Below are 16,370 nucleotides of genomic sequence, written 5' to 3'. Positions count from 1 at the left end.
GACCACTTTCTTCAGTGGTACAAAAAAATAAATAAAATAAAAAAAGAGCCGTGCTCTCTGTAACTAAATCATCTTCATGTATAACAATGCACCATCTCCTACTGCAAGGAATACCACTTCGTCATTGGCTGCTATGGACATAAAAGGAGATAAACTGATGGTGTGGCCCCCATCCTCCCCTGACCTCCACCTTAGTAAGAACCTTTGGAGCATCCTCAGGCCAAATATGTCTGAGGGGGGGGGGGCAGTTCCCATCCAAACAGCTCTGGGAGGCTATTCTGACATCCTGTGAAGAAATTCAAGCAGAAACTGTCCAAAGACTCACAAGTTCAATGGATGCAAGACGTATATAGCTGCAACCAAATGAGGGGTTCAATGTTCAAATGTAACTTGACCTATTGGTATTTTTTGGATTGGAATAGCTTTTTTAATTTCAGTAAATATGACCTCCTAATGCAGAAAATGCAACAAATAACCATTTTCAATTCTTTGGAATCTATACAAAAAAATTTAAATTTGCATCATAATTTGGAACGTGCTGTAGCTACGGAAGTTTCCGCGACCATTTTTAGTGACATATGGATGGTGTCTCTTTTACTTCACGCAAGTGCAAACTGTTTGAAAATTGATCACAAGGACAAATTAATGATTGAGGTTTGTGCCCGGCTGGAATTCTATGACACCAAGTCTTTTATACCCCTTGTACTATCTTAGATGACCCCCCCCTTACATTGACGTGTTCTCCCTACCATGACAAAGGTGGATGAAGGTGGAAAGATTTCATGTAATCCATGGACACCAGTGAAGATCACAAATCATTGAAGAAAAAAGGTTCAGCGCACTGTCTAGTGGGTCTAGATGACCCAACTCCCAATGTTAAAGTGCCTAGGATAGCACAAGGGTTACTTCAGACTGTAAGTGGCAGACATGCATCGGTAAACAGAAAATGAAGAGGCCCCTCGCTGCATTCTTGAACGTGGTTTGTGAACGTAGCATCAGTCCCATCTCATCATGTCTGAGGATTTGCTTTTTGCTTTCTTTAGATAACAAAAAAAAAAACATAGTAAAACCTATGGGCCCAATGTATATACATAAGAGTTGTAAATGAAATGACAATACTGGACATAAATGATTATAATTATAACTCCAGCTCAATGTCTAATCGAACAAAAACAGCTTTGAATGTAAGACTGAAAAATCGAACATTTGTTTTTTGTCGTGTCATAAGTTTTCTGGTAAATCTAGTCTCCTGTGACGTATAAAAAAGAAAAACACAAAAAAATATGTAGGTTTGTATGGCGTCTTTGTATCTCTACAAGCATTTTTTTTTAATAAGACATCCTTTTAAAGCAGCACAAATGGGACATAAATCAGATTTAAACAACAGCAAGGATGAAAAACGACAAAGACAATATCCAGCAGCAGGTTTGGATTCACACCTGGATGTGGGGAAATGGTTCTAGTTAAAGTATTTTTTTCCAAAAACCCAGCTCTTTTCATCTTGATCCAACAGCAGTATAAATTGTGCATAAAAAGTAGGTTGTGAAGCATTTTATTAGTAAGACTCTTTTTGTATAAGACAGCAGATTTGATGTTGCTCTGAAAAGTGCCAAAAACGATCCATTCTTTTCTTCGACGTCTGATTTGCAGTGTATTGCACTCGGTAATTCCCGTTTCATTCCACACTTCTAAGGCCATTGTAAATCATTTCATCCTTACACACTCGTGCTTTTGGTTACTTCGAGCCCATATATCAACATTCTTTTGTTTCTACCTTTTCACTCAATCACTGAGACGGAAAGGGGAAAATCAAAATGGGTGAAACATGTCTGTCATACCTAATAAAAAGAACAATAATGTGAAAATGCGAGCTTGCTTCTGTCTGACGATGCAAGTGGACGCGCTGAGCTAACAATGGCTGCTTCAGGAAAAAAATAAAAAATAAACACACAATTGTTGCAATGATCCAGCCCTAAAGAAATCAATGGTGGGGCAGACTTTTTTTTTAACTCTGCGAAATCATTCAAGGGGTTTAAAGAAGCGTCGCTCCTGCTGCGTCCCGGGGGAGAAAAACCCCATCGTGGGGATTCCGGCGTTTCTGAAATGCAAGATCCCATCCACAAAGGAGTTGGCATTGAATGAACTCTGTAAAACTGTAAAAGCCCAGTTTGTTTTGACGTAAAAAGGTAAAGACATAGAGAAAGACACAGCTGTAAAGGGCGGCGGGCTGCTTCAGCCCGAATTCGTTCAGTATAGTGTTTTTTTTTTTTAAAACATCTCAAGCGCACGCTCATTTAGTCTTGTTATCAAAGTTTAGTTGTTTTATGAATCGAGACACGTCTCAAACGAGTGAGCCTGCTCTGCTCTGGGCGGGCACCATGACCGGCACCGCCCCCATCCGCTCCAGGGTGGCTTGGCTCACGGCGTAGGAGTGTGTGTGCTGCCCGTGCGTGGACGTCACAGCCGGTTTGAGGCTCACAGAGCCGTTGCTGCGCACCATTGTGGGAGGAGAGGGGGCAGAGTTTGAGGTAACCACCAGAGTCTTGGGTGGAGGGAGAGTGTGGCTGCCGTTGGCAAATGACGCCGTCGTGGTCGTGGGCGGGGGATGGCGGGTCAGCGGGGTGGAGCCTGGGGCGGTGACCGCCGTGCCGTGGGCGTGGGCAACGTTCTGGGTTTGCACGTGTCCTTGCACACCATGAGGTGCAGCCATGGAGAAGGTCTGGCGAGTGTCTCCGTTGTAGCGGGTGTAGGAGTTGGTGTCATAGTTGGTTTTCGGGTTGTGCCAGTAGCGGCTGTTGTAAGTGTTGGTGGATGTCAGGGTGTCATTTTCGGAGGATGAGGCGTCTGCGTGGAAAGCTTTCACTGATGATGAGCGCTTGGGTGGAAGATCATCTTCTCTGATGAAGAGAAATGACAAGTTGGTCATTTTCAGAAACTTTAAAAACATGACGACTGAAGCATCTCTGTGCCACAGCTTCTACAAACATCTAAAGGAAATCTGTGACACTGCCACCTGAACCTGCTGAAAGTCCCACTCAGATCATCTTTTGATCCATTTTTGAAGCGTTCCCAGTGGAATTTTAATCGCCAAAATCAAAAACCGGTCTTGTTTTCTAGGACCTACAGTAGTTTCTACAGCGCAGCGGGAGTTCATTGGAATTTCACCTCTGAGTTGTAAGCAGGACAGTTGGCATAGAGAAACAGCAACTTCCTTTTGGGAAGCGCTCTTCCACCAGCTTACAGCCCCTCACACCCCCAACCTAACATTACTGTGCAACAAAAACGGAGAGCAGTATTGAAGTTATCCAGCCCCACATTTCAGATCCAGATTCCAGCTCAGACGAGGAACACAAAGACGCTCGTGGATCTATGCATCAGAATGGAGTGGAGCAGGAAGCTTGAGTCCTGCTCAGCATATTTTCCACCTAACAAATACGATCTTTGTGTGTGTGTGTGTGTGTGTGTGTGTGTGTGTGTGGGTGTGTGTGTGCGTGTGCGTGCGAGTATTGCTGCCTCACAGTTAGAAGATTTCGACAGGATGATGCTTTTATTCCTATTATTATGTAATTGTTTCTTTGTTGTTTATTTGTTGCAGACAAATAGATCCTTTATTTATTTTTTTTATCTTTGTTTTCCTCGTCTGAGCTGGAATCTGGATGAAAACTGTACGAATAAACAGTCTGGGGGGATGTGAGGGGCCGTAAGCTAGTGGGAGAGAGTGTAAACAGAGAGCTCTCAGCTAAGGGAAGGGGGAAGGGGGGGAACAGTCCCACCCATAACTGAGGGCAAATTTATGATGTGCTGCTCTGCAGAAATGATGTCCTACAAAATTACATTTTTTTTTGTTTTTTTAAGTTTTGCTAAAGACAGCAAACCGGTAATCATAAAGAAAAGACCATTGGGAATACTTTAAAAGTACATAATCGAAGTGGGACTTTAAAAAGAAAATGATTCCAATATTAAGTTATTTATCCAAAACACAGTTGAAAACTGAATTTTAGTTTTAGATTGTAAATTAAGACACTCCAAGGTTCAAATCCATGTCAATTTATTTTAATTAGAACCTTTTAGAAACACGTAAATGAAACTACATTGCTCGTCACTAGTCGTGTGTTTTCCTTTCACGCTTGCACAAGCCTTTACTTTGATACTGTTACTGAAGAAGAAGAAAAAGTAAAACCAACCTGATTTCATTGGGGATCTCCTCCTCTTCATATTTGTTCTTGTTCCTCCAGTAGAACAGTGTCACCACCACCAGCAGGGCACAGATAATGACAGCCAGGACTCCTGTGGCAATGGTTCCCGCTATTAGACCCACACTCTGTGGCTGAGCTATGGGGCAGAGAGACATCCATTTAGACACAAACATGTATAGATCATGCTCAGAAACCTGCTCCAAAAGAAAAGAAACGTTTATGAATCACGTGTTGAAACGACTAATGCTACGCACACACCGGATATGTGATGTGTGTGTTCCCAAACACACTGAACGCGAGCATTTAGCCTTTTGTTCAGACTGGACTGTTGGTGCGAAATGTCGAAGCTGTGCGAACCTTTCTTCAGGGTTTTTCTTTCACAGATCTCTTCTGATATACCAACGACTTGGTGTTCCATCTGGGCACAAACTGCATTGTTTATTTCTCCTCACATGGTTAGTACTTCCATGAGTTGAAGAGTAACGCCATCCATACCATTCCTCGTCCCTGACTGGTCAAAGTTGAATTTGTTCAACTGTCAATGCGCATTCCAAGGCCGTGAAATTTGAACGAAAAGCCCCAAAACGGTCTCAAAAACATGCATAGCTACGTGAACACAAGAGTCTTGATGGCGGAGGCATAGACCCACGTTTACATTGACTTTTCAATGGAAGTGGTCGCTTGAACACACGCTGCCGAGCCCGGTGTGAATGTGGGCATGAGAACGCAATCCTAACAGCTTTGTTATGATCAGGGCTTTTGTGGCATCAAATGAGGGAAATGCTTTAATGCAGGAGCTGTACCAAAACCCAAATTTTTTAAATACTATACAATTAATCACAGTATAGTGTGTTTGGAGTTTTGGTAGCTTTCAAGGATTCTGAGTCTTATGCTCCGAAAATACTCAGGTAAAGCAGAACCAGGAATAGAAGGCCTGCTTCCATCTCTCTAATGTCTGCAGTTCACTTTTCTCAAAGATTCACAGCCGCACTATGATTCTGACAACCTTCCATTCTCATACTGGCTTGTCATGAGCTGTTAGAAGGCAAAACAAAACTGACAAATATATATATATATATATGTTTGTGTGTGTGTCTTTGTGTGTAGATACTTCTTGTCAAGCTATGCGACCTAACTGACAGAGCTTGACCTAAAGGTGCCCTCTGTCTTCTTGTCTGTTAGATGTGAAGAGGGCTGCTATTTGAAAGATGTCCAGTGTCATTCTTTTTCTATTTGTTTGTTTCTAAGGAGACTAAAACATAGAGATTGAGAAGTGAACCTTTCACTTTTCAGTGCTGTGACAGAGTAGCTCTTCTATTCCTCTCCAGGATGTCCCCTCTGAGGCAGACGGGAACAACCTTGTTCTCAGTTGACTTACGTGCCACAACCTGCAGGTTGAGTACACAGGTGCTCTTGCCGATAGTGTTGCTGGAGGTGCACTGGTAAAGTCCTGATGTGCTGGTGCTGATGTTCCTCAGAGTAACCGTGCCCTGCATTTGGTCTGAAGGAGACGGACAGAGCCACAAAGTCAGTGACATTGGCCGTTCAAAGCGAACAGAACTCGTTTGAGAGTCAGTTGATTGGCTGATCCAGGTTCACCCTGATTTGGACAGTTTGCTGGTTCCTTGCAGTGCCCATCACAATAAACAAACATGCATGCTGGCACTCACTCCTAGGTTTATTTAAAAACACACACACACACACACACACCACTGCAGAAGGACAGAGTGCATGGACAAACATGCATGGAAGGCACATTGTGACTAGGGATGCAACAACTGACTTTCCCCACAATCCGGTTCAAACCTCTGTTTTTGAGGAAAGTTTTGTTTTATTTTGATGTATGATTTGTTAACAAAACAACAACAACGTATATTTTTTTTATATCTTTCAATCACCAATTAGACAAATCTTTCACATTAGCTCTCACTAAGCCTGGTGTGACGTAATAAAACAGTAAATCCTTCTTAAATGTAGCCCACGTGTTCGACGCTTTCAACGTAAACATACTGGTATGCAGCAGAGGTGCAGTGATTCACTCGATTCAGTGGAGCACCGTGCTGTTCGGTTTTAAACTGAGAATTGTGGCGTCCCTAGTTTATAACTGCAAACAGAAAAAGTCATGGCTATGGAATTAAGAAACATGCTGTAAAGTCGCCACCAGAGGGCGCTATAAACCTACTAAGAAAAGGCACAAAGGTTTGTTGTAAAGAAAGGGTTAAAAACAGATGATGAATGAAAACTTGGGTTCACAAAACTGCACACTACTGTCATTTTAACATTCAATGAGGACTCATGTATAGATTGACTAACACCATGAATGCAGTAAGACTGAGTAATTGGCAGATTCCATTTCAACTTTATTTGAATCAAAACAGCAGAGATTAAATACGTACTGTATTTGAAAATAATTCATCAAAATTGCTTGAAATGACATCAGACTAAAAGTGTTTTTCATCTTCTATCTCCTCTTGCTTTGGTCTGTTCATTTAGTCCAATGACATTTCAGTTTTGCAGGAATCCGTCTTTGAATATGCTTAACTGTTTTTATTCAAAAGGACTGCTTGCAAAAGATGCAAATGAGCTTTTAACATGTGCATATCATTTATTAGTATCCAACCAAATAAGATCCACCTTTGGAGAAGCATTTGCAATTATAATTTACTTTCTGCACATCAAATTTGCATTTTTTTTTGTCTTTGAGTAAACTTGATTTTACTGGATTACAAGGGTTTGTAGGAGAAACCCTCTTTGGACGTGGTGGTAATCTGTAATCCGTCAATGTAATCCCAGGGCAGTAGTGTACAGAGAAGTGATGGAAATTGTCTCACTGAAGGACACTACTGGAAAATAACAGGGACAGTCCACTAAAGACTGATGCTGAAAACCAAATGCAACTTGAAACGTAATTGTTTTTGTTCATTCTCAAATTGCCAAACAGTTTTTTAAAAGCTGCAACTGTTGCAGAGTTGGTGTTCAGCATGAGGAAGGAAAGGTGGAATAAAAGCTCCACAACGGCGATGCATCCCGTCTCACATCTTAAAACAAACAAGTAAACTCATCCGTCCATCCATCCATCCATCCATCCATCCATCCATCCGTCCGTCCATCCATCCATCCATCTGTCCATCCCTCCATCCATCCATCCGTCCATCCATCCATCCATCCATCCATCCATCCGTCCGTCTGTCCATCCATCCATCCATCCCTCCATCCATCCATCCGTCCATCCATCCATCCATCCATCCGTCCATCCATCCATCCATCCATCCATCCGTCCGTCCATCCGTCCGTCCATCCATCCATCCGTCCGTCCGTCCGTCCATCTGTCCGTCCAACCGTCCATCCGTCCATCCGTCCATCCATCCCTCCATCCATCCATCCGTCCATCCATCCGTCCGTCCATCCGTCCGTCCATCCATCCATCCCTCCGTCCGTCCATCCATCCATCCATCCATCCCTCCATCCGTCCGTCCATCCATCCATCCGTCCGTCCATCCGTCCGTCCATCCATCCATCCGTCCGCCGTCCGTCCGTCCATCCATCCATCCGTCCATCCGTCCGTCCATCCATCCATCCGTCCGTCCATCTGTCCGTCCATCCGTCCGTCCGTCCATCCATCCATCCATCCATCCATCCATCCATCCATTGATCAATCCATCCATCCATCCATCCATCCATCCATCCATCCATCCATTGATCAATCCATCCATCCATCCATTGATCAATCCATCCATCCATCCGTCCATCCGTCCGTCCGTCCGTCCATCCATCCATCCGTCCATCCGTCCGTCCATCCATCCATCCATCCGTCCGTCCGTCCGTCCATCTGTCCGTCCGTCCGTCCGTCCATCCATCCATCCATCCATCCATCCATCCATCCATCCATCCATCCATCCATCCATCCATCCATCCATCCGTCCATTGATCAATCCATCCATCCATCCATCCATCCATCCATCCATTGATCAATCCATCCATCCATCCATCCATCCATCCATCCATCCATCCATCCATCCATTGATCAATCCATCCATCCATCCATCCCTCCGTCCGTCCATCCATCCATCCATCCATCCCTCCATCCATCCGTCCATCCATCCGTCCGTCCATCCGTCCGTCCATCCATCCATCCGTCCGTCCGTCCGTCCATCCATCCGTCCATTCGTCCGTCCATCCATCCATCCGTCCGTCCGTCCATCTGTCCGTCCATCCGTCCGTCCGTCCATCCATCCATCCATCCATCCATCCATCCATCCATCCATTGATCAATCCATCCATCCATCCATCCATCCATCCATCCATCCATTGATCAATCCATCCATCCATCCATCCATCCATCCATTGATCAATCCATCCATCCGTCCGTCCGTCCGTCCGTCCATCCATCCATCCGTCCATCCGTCCGTCCATCCATCCATCCATCCGTCCGTCCGTCCGTCCATCTGTCCGTCCATCCGTCCGTCCATCCATCCATCCATCCATCCATCCATCCATCCATCCATCCATCCATCCATCCATCCATCCATCCATTGATCAATCCATCCATCCATCCATCCATCCATCCATCCATCCATTGATCAATCCATCCATCCATCCATCCATCCATCCATCCATTGATCAATCCATCCATCCGTCCATCCCTCCGTCCGTCAGCACTCAGCAGGATCAGTGGAGGAAAGCCTTCAGGCGGTCTGGCACAATGTGGGTGGCAGTGATGGAGGAGCTGGGGTCTGATCCACTATGTGTGTGAGATTTACCAGCAAAGGTGGGGCAAAAAGGAACTCCGACGGCCAGCTTGTTTGTAATACCTTGCATGGCGTTGTGTGGAAGCCTGGGAAGGGCGTCGAGCTTCTCCCAGGAGTAGGTCGGCGTGGGAATGCCTTCCTCTGAGCTGCAGAACAGCATGATGTCGCTGCCTACATCCAGAGTGCCCTGGATTCGACATGCTGGCACAGAGGGGGGCACTGGCAGATGGGGAGAGTGGAGGGTGTCGTGTTAACCACTTCACAAAGGGAAAATGAACATTTTATATTTTTGCAGGAAAAGGACAATTGCATAAGTTAAAAAGAAGGGACAATTTTATGAGACAAAGGGAAATCAATACAGAACTATCACAGCTGGAGATGACATGAGTCTACTTCTGAACAAAACAATCAGAACAAATTAAGGCAAAATTGGAAAAGAAATCAAAGCTGAGTGGTGATGTGTGGCTGGTTACCCAACACTGTAAGCCCAATGACGCCGATGTTGCGCCCCCCTCTGTCCGGGAAGTTGTTGACCAGGCACTGGTACGTCCCGGTGTCGGACAGCTGAGTGTTGTTTATGAAGATGGAGGCACTTGTGCTTGGCATCGTGGTCACAAAGCCCACACGACCGTTGAGGCGGGTGGCGAGACTAAACACCTGGCCACCCTGGTAAATGATCACCTGATTCCAGACGAAGTCAAGATGGAACGGGTGATGGATAGATCAGAGAAAAAGATGTCAGATTAAAGAGAAGATGATGAAAAGAAGGAAGGAAAAAGATCAAGTATGTTAATCAAATTGCATCATTTTTTAAAATCAAACATTCATTTCTGATAATGAATGAAAATGGGCTTCTTGGACCTCTTGCTTGATAATCTGTTGCACAAATGTGGTCACTAGAGGGAGACATGTCTCTACTGGGATGCAGGAAATACCTGGTACAGGGTTACTAATGGAACAAAGTGACTTTTATTTCCAAAGAAGAAAAAGACAGACAGCAAAACTAAAAAAACCTTTTTAGGTGATTTTTCTTTAGTGGCTTGATTTCAAGGGGAAAAGTCCCATCTAAAACGAAGCTTTTAGGATGAGGCTTTTTAGATAAAAGCATCTCCTAAATGGAATGCATAATTGAAAACATTTTGAATTGAAAACACATGAACTACAAATCTGAGTAGGAGTGCAGGCAGGATCTTAAAGGCCAACCTGGACCTTATGTATTCCACCAGTGAAGCAGCGCAAGTAATGCTACACACACGCCTGGCATGTGACGCACATGCAGGAACGCGCACTTAGCATTTGGCGTTCACACTGGACAAGCAGGGAAGGGCTTCTTCATTTTCGTTTTTACAGTTTACTAGCACATGTCAGCCACTATAACTAATTACTTATAAAAGAAATTAGTTATAGTTTCTAGTTACATCGGCCAAAAAGTAACTTAGTTATTAACTCAGTTACTGCATTTAAAAATCAATTATTTAGTCAGAAAAGAAACTCTAATTACTTACGGTTAAAATACGGCACACATAGCAAATAATTTAACTGCAATAATTCAATTAAAGTGACACTTCTAGTATTCTGGTATAGTTCTACACATGAAATGATGTTGTTTAATTATAACAGAGAAGAGGGGATGGAAGTGTAGAAATGTATTTATCAGGATTATCACACAACAAAAACTCCAAAAAGCAATAGATAAAGATTATTAGATTATTATTATTATTATATAAACTTCACATAATGAAGCGTAAATGTTTTAGGTATTCACTTTTTTTAGTTTTCCTAACTTTTGTTTAAATAAACAACATAGTTTTTACAGAGGACAATGAAAATCTAAAAACCATCAAGAATCATTAGCAAGAATAAAATAATATCTCTACTGCAATTCAATACTTCACTCGTCTTAACCTGAACTTTAACATTCAGTCATTAAGAATGATCCAACTGCAAAACTGCACCAAAACAAATATAAACAAGATTCACATAACATGAGGAGAAAAACAATCAAAGTTTCTAGTATCAACACAGATTTCAAGTATCCTATGAAATGGCGTCTTTAGCTGCATATTCATGTCTGTGTTATCAATGTTTTAGAGCACGGAGGGGAAAGTTCAGCTCTGCTGGAGCTTTGAATGACTCCGACTCAACAGTGAACAGCGGGAGCATGTTTTCCACGACGTAGTTTACAATAATTCTGCTCCGTTCTGTGTGAGTTACTGCTTACTGGGCTGTAAAATAGTGTCGATATTTCTAGCCCGAAAATGCGACCTTTGCTGCTGACACTTCCTGTTGTTTGGATCATGGAGGCTGCGCTGGAGAGCGTGAGCATGACCCCGCCCACTTGACTCCCTAGCCAATCCTAATCTCAAATGGGACTACCCACCCCCCTCTCCCCGCGTCACACAGAAGACAGTCTTGTGGATGTGAAGCATTCAGGGGGGGTCACTTGAGGCAGATTAAACCACAATTATACAAAGTAACTATACCGATGTTGTAGCAGGGATAAAAATAACTAGTGAGATTACTGCATAACCTAACTTATAACGCCGTTAGCAAAGCCGCTACTCTCAACACTGCCTTTAAATGTGAGAGATTTGAAAGCCCGTAACATGCATTCACACGCGGTTCCGTTGAGTTTTGATTGAAAGTGGTTGCCTGAGCACACGTTGCCGAGGGCGACATGAACGTAGCTTCACAAACCACTTGTGCAGATAAAGCTCTGCTACTTCTGGTTGAGATAATCCTGTGTCGGGTCCTAGTCAAGCAGGCAGCAATGAAGAACGGGCTTGTTTGAAAGCTTCTCTCCAGATTCACGCTCAGCCTGAACAGCTCTCTTGTGAGGGCGAGCCACATGCAAAGCAGCTCTCACCCCTCAGTTGGGCCCACACAAAAGATGAAGGAGCTACGCAAACCCATGTACACGCACGGAATAACTCTCGCTGGCACAGCGGCATGGAGTGGAATCAGAGGGGTTATTCAAAGTCCTCAGTGAACTGTTCAAAGGCGCAGCCAGAGCAACAACCAGCACCAGTGTGTCCCTCGTGTGTGTGCGTCCACCGGAGTGATGGCTCTGATAAAAGTACAGGCATGTGTGTGTGTGTGTGTGACTGTGTCCGCAGTCACTGCCCAACAATTGTAAATTGAACGACTGCAATTTCCTGAGTGCAGTGCGCTGGCTTTGTACGCTCCTGTGCAGATGAATAGACGTCTCCTCAGCTGTGATCAGAGTCTGCAACTGCATCCCGTCCACAAGTAAGTCTCAGAGTAGAATAATTTACCCACACCTGTTTTAAAGTATGTACCAGGGTGTGTGGTGACCCAACCACACAACCTGCAGCTCTGCCTGATGCTGCGTTCACAGAGGGCTCGGAAACACAAGTTCAACCGAGCGCTACCAGTGAAAAGTCGAGCGCAGATGCGCATTTCGGGCTTCTGCACGCTGAAGTTAAACCAGGCTGAACTTTGACCAATCACAGACTCAGATTTGATAGCGACAAATGAGGAGTGTGAAGCTGAAATTCGATCGTGGAGGAGAAATTAATAATTGTGGTCTGTGCCCGACTGAAAATATTTGACACCAACTCTTTTGTATATTGGAATAGACCCTTTTTCACAGTGGGGTCAGACAAAATGGCGACATCTCCGCGACTGTGTAATGTTACTTCCAGTTGTCAGTATTGCTGCCGTTAACTTGGAAGTCCCATTTTGTCTGACTTCTCAGTGAAAATGGTCTATAGGAAAAGCCTGAGCATGATTTGTGAGATTTGCATTGCTCTGACTAACCTCTTCCAAATGTGAGTACATGAGCTGGTATTGGGTCGCGTCAGACCTTTGTAAAGACCATGTGCTAAAAGCTTGTATAAAATCCCCCATTCAGCACGTTCTTCAACGCACCACACATGCCCGGTGTGTAAGTACCTCAACAGTTGGACATTTTGCCTTTCCAGTCTATCCCCCTTTTGATCTGCCTCTTTGTTCACCTCAGATACCTGGTACGACCTGGCTCCCCATTCCTAACGATCTAACAGTATAATCTGCATGCTCGCTGTAACTGATCCAATCAATTGTCCTCACACACATCCGTCTGTGTGCCTGTAGGTGAAAGTGCACCTCGAAACTTAGGATCGAAATGTCAACACGTCGATTCTTCCGCTTTCTGTCGCCTGCTTTTGTCCCAGTCACATACATGTGCATGTATGAACCACCTTGTTTGCTCACATGACCTGGTTGGCTTGGTGGCCGTGCACAGACAGAAAAAGAGGCCATGGCCGGCCTTCAGATGGCACAGGGCCCTGAGAACTCTAGCTGGACTAGCTGGGTGCCCCACTGTTGGCCCAGCAGTAAACCCCTGTTTCATCCTTTCTCTCTGAAAATCCTGCACACAGACACAGAACAAGCTTCTGCACACATTGCCCTACATCCTAACTTTCCATGTGCTCTTACAATCCTGGATGCTAACATAAAAACCTTTAGATGTTCTCCATCACACAGCAGCTGCATGATTATACCCTGTTTCCACATCAGTTGACCTCATAAGAACTCTTTTGGCATATAGACACAAGAGATACTGCCATATATGCTATAGCCAAGTTAAGCTTGAATAAATCTCTTAGCCCCCCGTAGCTCTTTTCAATTTTCTGCCTGAAAGCTGCTGGTGTTATCTCTTTTTATCCTCCGAGACATGTCAAAACAATATGGACACATTTCACCAATATTCATCATTTTTAGAATAAACAATGGTGCAAAAGTGCATTTTTGTTGTGTTTTGACTGCATGGAAGGTGTCCAGAACACCCACTTACTTTGCTTTGGTTATGCCACATATACAGTAACTAATAGACTGAGGGCACACAAAACACTGCAAGAGAAAACGTAAGTCACACCTGCCCTCACGGGTGGATACGGGCTGTCTGCAGCATGTCTGTGAAGGGTGGCCCGCAGGAAACTTTCAGCTCGTAGACCGCTGTGTGAGCCCGTAGGAACAGAATGTTTATGCACAATTTTTCTATGGGCATGGGTGAAGTAGGTGAGATGCAGGCTGAACAGATTGTTAGAAATGAAGGAATCCGATAATCAGAGCATTGTTTCTGTCGGCATCCTACTAGTGTCCTACAAGCACCTGCACACTCCATGAGTGTTGCATAAGGGCATATGGCAACATCACTGGTACGTCATGAGTGCGTGGAACTTAGACAATCTGTACAAATACTTCAACTACACTGACCACAACCATGAAAATAGTATGTTCCATTTTCATGATGTTCCTTGAGGTGGACGGTCAAGCCTCATTGGAAGTGCAAGACACACCTGTGCTCCTCTTACAACACAGCCCCTATTGTCTACGATCCCATAGGGGCCCAGACCAAAAATCTGTACGGGTCAACCGCCATACAGGTGCATGTGACTAAGACACTAGGTGTCTTCTCTTATGCAGATGTAATTAGTCTAAATAAATGACTTAGGCAAAGGCAAAGTAGTCTAAGGACATACTTCCTCAATGGTTTGAGTACGTAAAAACATTTCATGGTCAGAATTACTAAATAAACACACCACAGGATTGTCCGTTAAATATGTGAAATGTTTTTGCATAATCAATTCCCCCATTTAGGAATCACAAATGACCATTTATGAGACATTTTGATGGTTGTCCTGAAAGTCATTGCTATGTAACATAGTTTGTCCTTTTCTTCAACAAAAAAAATTAAAAATTTTCATCTTTTTTGTTAAGGTGGTTGTAAAACATCAAGGTAAAATTTTTGACACATTCATAAATGCAAGTTTAAATTACATTTATCTAAAAAAATGGAAGAAGCGATGAACAGAATTTCTCCATCACATACTCACTGTGACCTTAATTAACTTCATTTTGTTATGTTTAATCAGCTCAGAGATGATGAAATCTCCTTTTGTGTCTTTCCATATTGCTCTACCTGAAGGTAGAGCAGACAACAGTAAATGCAGGGATTTGGGGATATTTATAACCCTGCATGGCCCACCACATAAAATCTATCCCAAACTTTGAATAGATGTGCTGTTTTGATCGTTGCTACGCTTCAGGGATTTATTTTACGGGTGCTGGAGGTGGAGAGTAAACTTAGAATTTTTTATTAGGAGTATAAATAACTGTAATATTCACTAAGCAGTTTAAGAGCTACAACCCATTGTTTAGATGCTCGTGTTTATCTGGATTATCTCACACCTACTGGGCCAGAGGGAGGAGGCCTGGACATTTGATCCCGACAGCAGCACGATGGACAGATTATAAACACATTTAACGACACTCAAAAGGACCCACATACTCCAAAAAAGGTACACTCCCAAGTACTGTTACGGCTGTGGCCGTATTTGGTTTTGTTTGGTTCTGTTCTGTGTTTTATGTATTATTTCTTTATGAGAGTGGGACTTTGTGTTTTTGTGCATCTTTGTGTCTGCTAGTGTGTGATTATTTGCAGGTGTGGTTCATGAAGGTGTGGCCTCTTATTGGACCAGGGCTGGTGGGGGCAGCCTTTAAAGCCACCACTTGAACCTCCAGCTGGTGAGAAGGGAGCTTGGTCGCAACAAGTCTCCAATGCAGCTTGGCCCTCTTCTCCACTTTGTTTTTGTCGTCTGCATTTAGTTTTTGTCTTCTCCACTTGTTTTAGTTTGTGTTGCAGTTTGTTTCGTAGTTTGTAGTTTTGTGCCCACTCTGTTTAGTCCTTTGGTTTATGATTCTGTTTAAGTGATGCTGTAGGGGTGAACCGCCATTTGGTTTAGTACATGTTTTCTCCTGTTTTTGTTAGGTTAGGGAGGTTAGTGTTTTGTCTTTGATTTTCCTTTTCTTTCATTTGCAGGTAAAATTACATGTTTCAATTAGTTGGGGTTTTGTTTGTTATTTTGGCCTGGGTTCACCCTGAAGCCTTTTAGCTTCACTTTTAGTTCTTATTGGTGGTTTATTTATGTGTAAATAAATTTGTTTTATATTGTTTGGAGACATTCGTTTGGTGTGTTAATTTCACTTTAGTAGCTGACCCGTTACTTTTTTATGTTATGCCCCCCCTAGCACCCCTAGACACACAAGGGGGCGTAACAGTAACAGAGTGTAATCTGAAGTAAATTCAGAAACCACAATCAAGTCTTAATTTCATGCATTTGTGTGGGGGGATGGGTGCTGCAGGTTTTTGGGTTGTCTGGCCCGTAGAGGGTCGTAGAGAGAAGCGGCCGAAACTTAAAGGAACCAGAGATGTGTCTTACAGTTCTGTGCCCCCTTAAGGAACGTCGTGACAATTAAATGTATCATTGTCATTTGTGTGGTAAGTGTATTGTGAGGTGTTTGTAAGGATGGTGTAAGTTGTTTACACTTTTGACATGCGCGTGATGCTGTCATGCGATGACCTTATGGCACATTCTAGTCATTCGTAAGATGTGTGTACTGGCTCCCTACTGACCACTGC

At 43.6% G+C, this 16,370-nt stretch overlaps 1 protein-coding gene across 2 annotated transcripts in view; it reads right to left on the bottom strand.

Annotated features, from left to right (window-relative positions):
* Positions 1-1,286: 1,286 nt before the first annotated feature.
* igsf11 (immunoglobulin superfamily member 11) overlaps positions 1,287-16,370 on the bottom strand; it is a 144,890-nt gene continuing 129,806 nt past the window's right edge. For both annotated transcript variants that reach the window (XM_011482931.4, XM_078929544.1), the window contains 5 exons: positions 9,418-9,625; positions 9,008-9,163; positions 5,575-5,697; positions 4,185-4,332; positions 1,287-2,897 (listed from right to left, as the gene is read on the bottom strand). In XM_011482931.4, coding sequence (XP_011481233.1) covers positions 2,342-2,897; positions 4,185-4,332; positions 5,575-5,697; positions 9,008-9,163; positions 9,418-9,625 — 1,191 coding nt within the window. In that variant the 3' untranslated portion in view covers positions 1,287-2,341. The remainder of the gene's footprint in view (positions 2,898-4,184; positions 4,333-5,574; positions 5,698-9,007; positions 9,164-9,417; positions 9,626-16,370) is intronic.

This window comes from Oryzias latipes, chromosome 13, assembly GCF_053564925.1.
Source record: "Oryzias latipes strain Hd-rR chromosome 13, Olatipes_Hd-rR_3.1".
Lineage (NCBI taxonomy): Eukaryota > Metazoa > Chordata > Actinopteri > Beloniformes > Adrianichthyidae > Oryzias > Oryzias latipes.
This window is presented reverse-complemented; position numbering and strand designations above follow the sequence as displayed.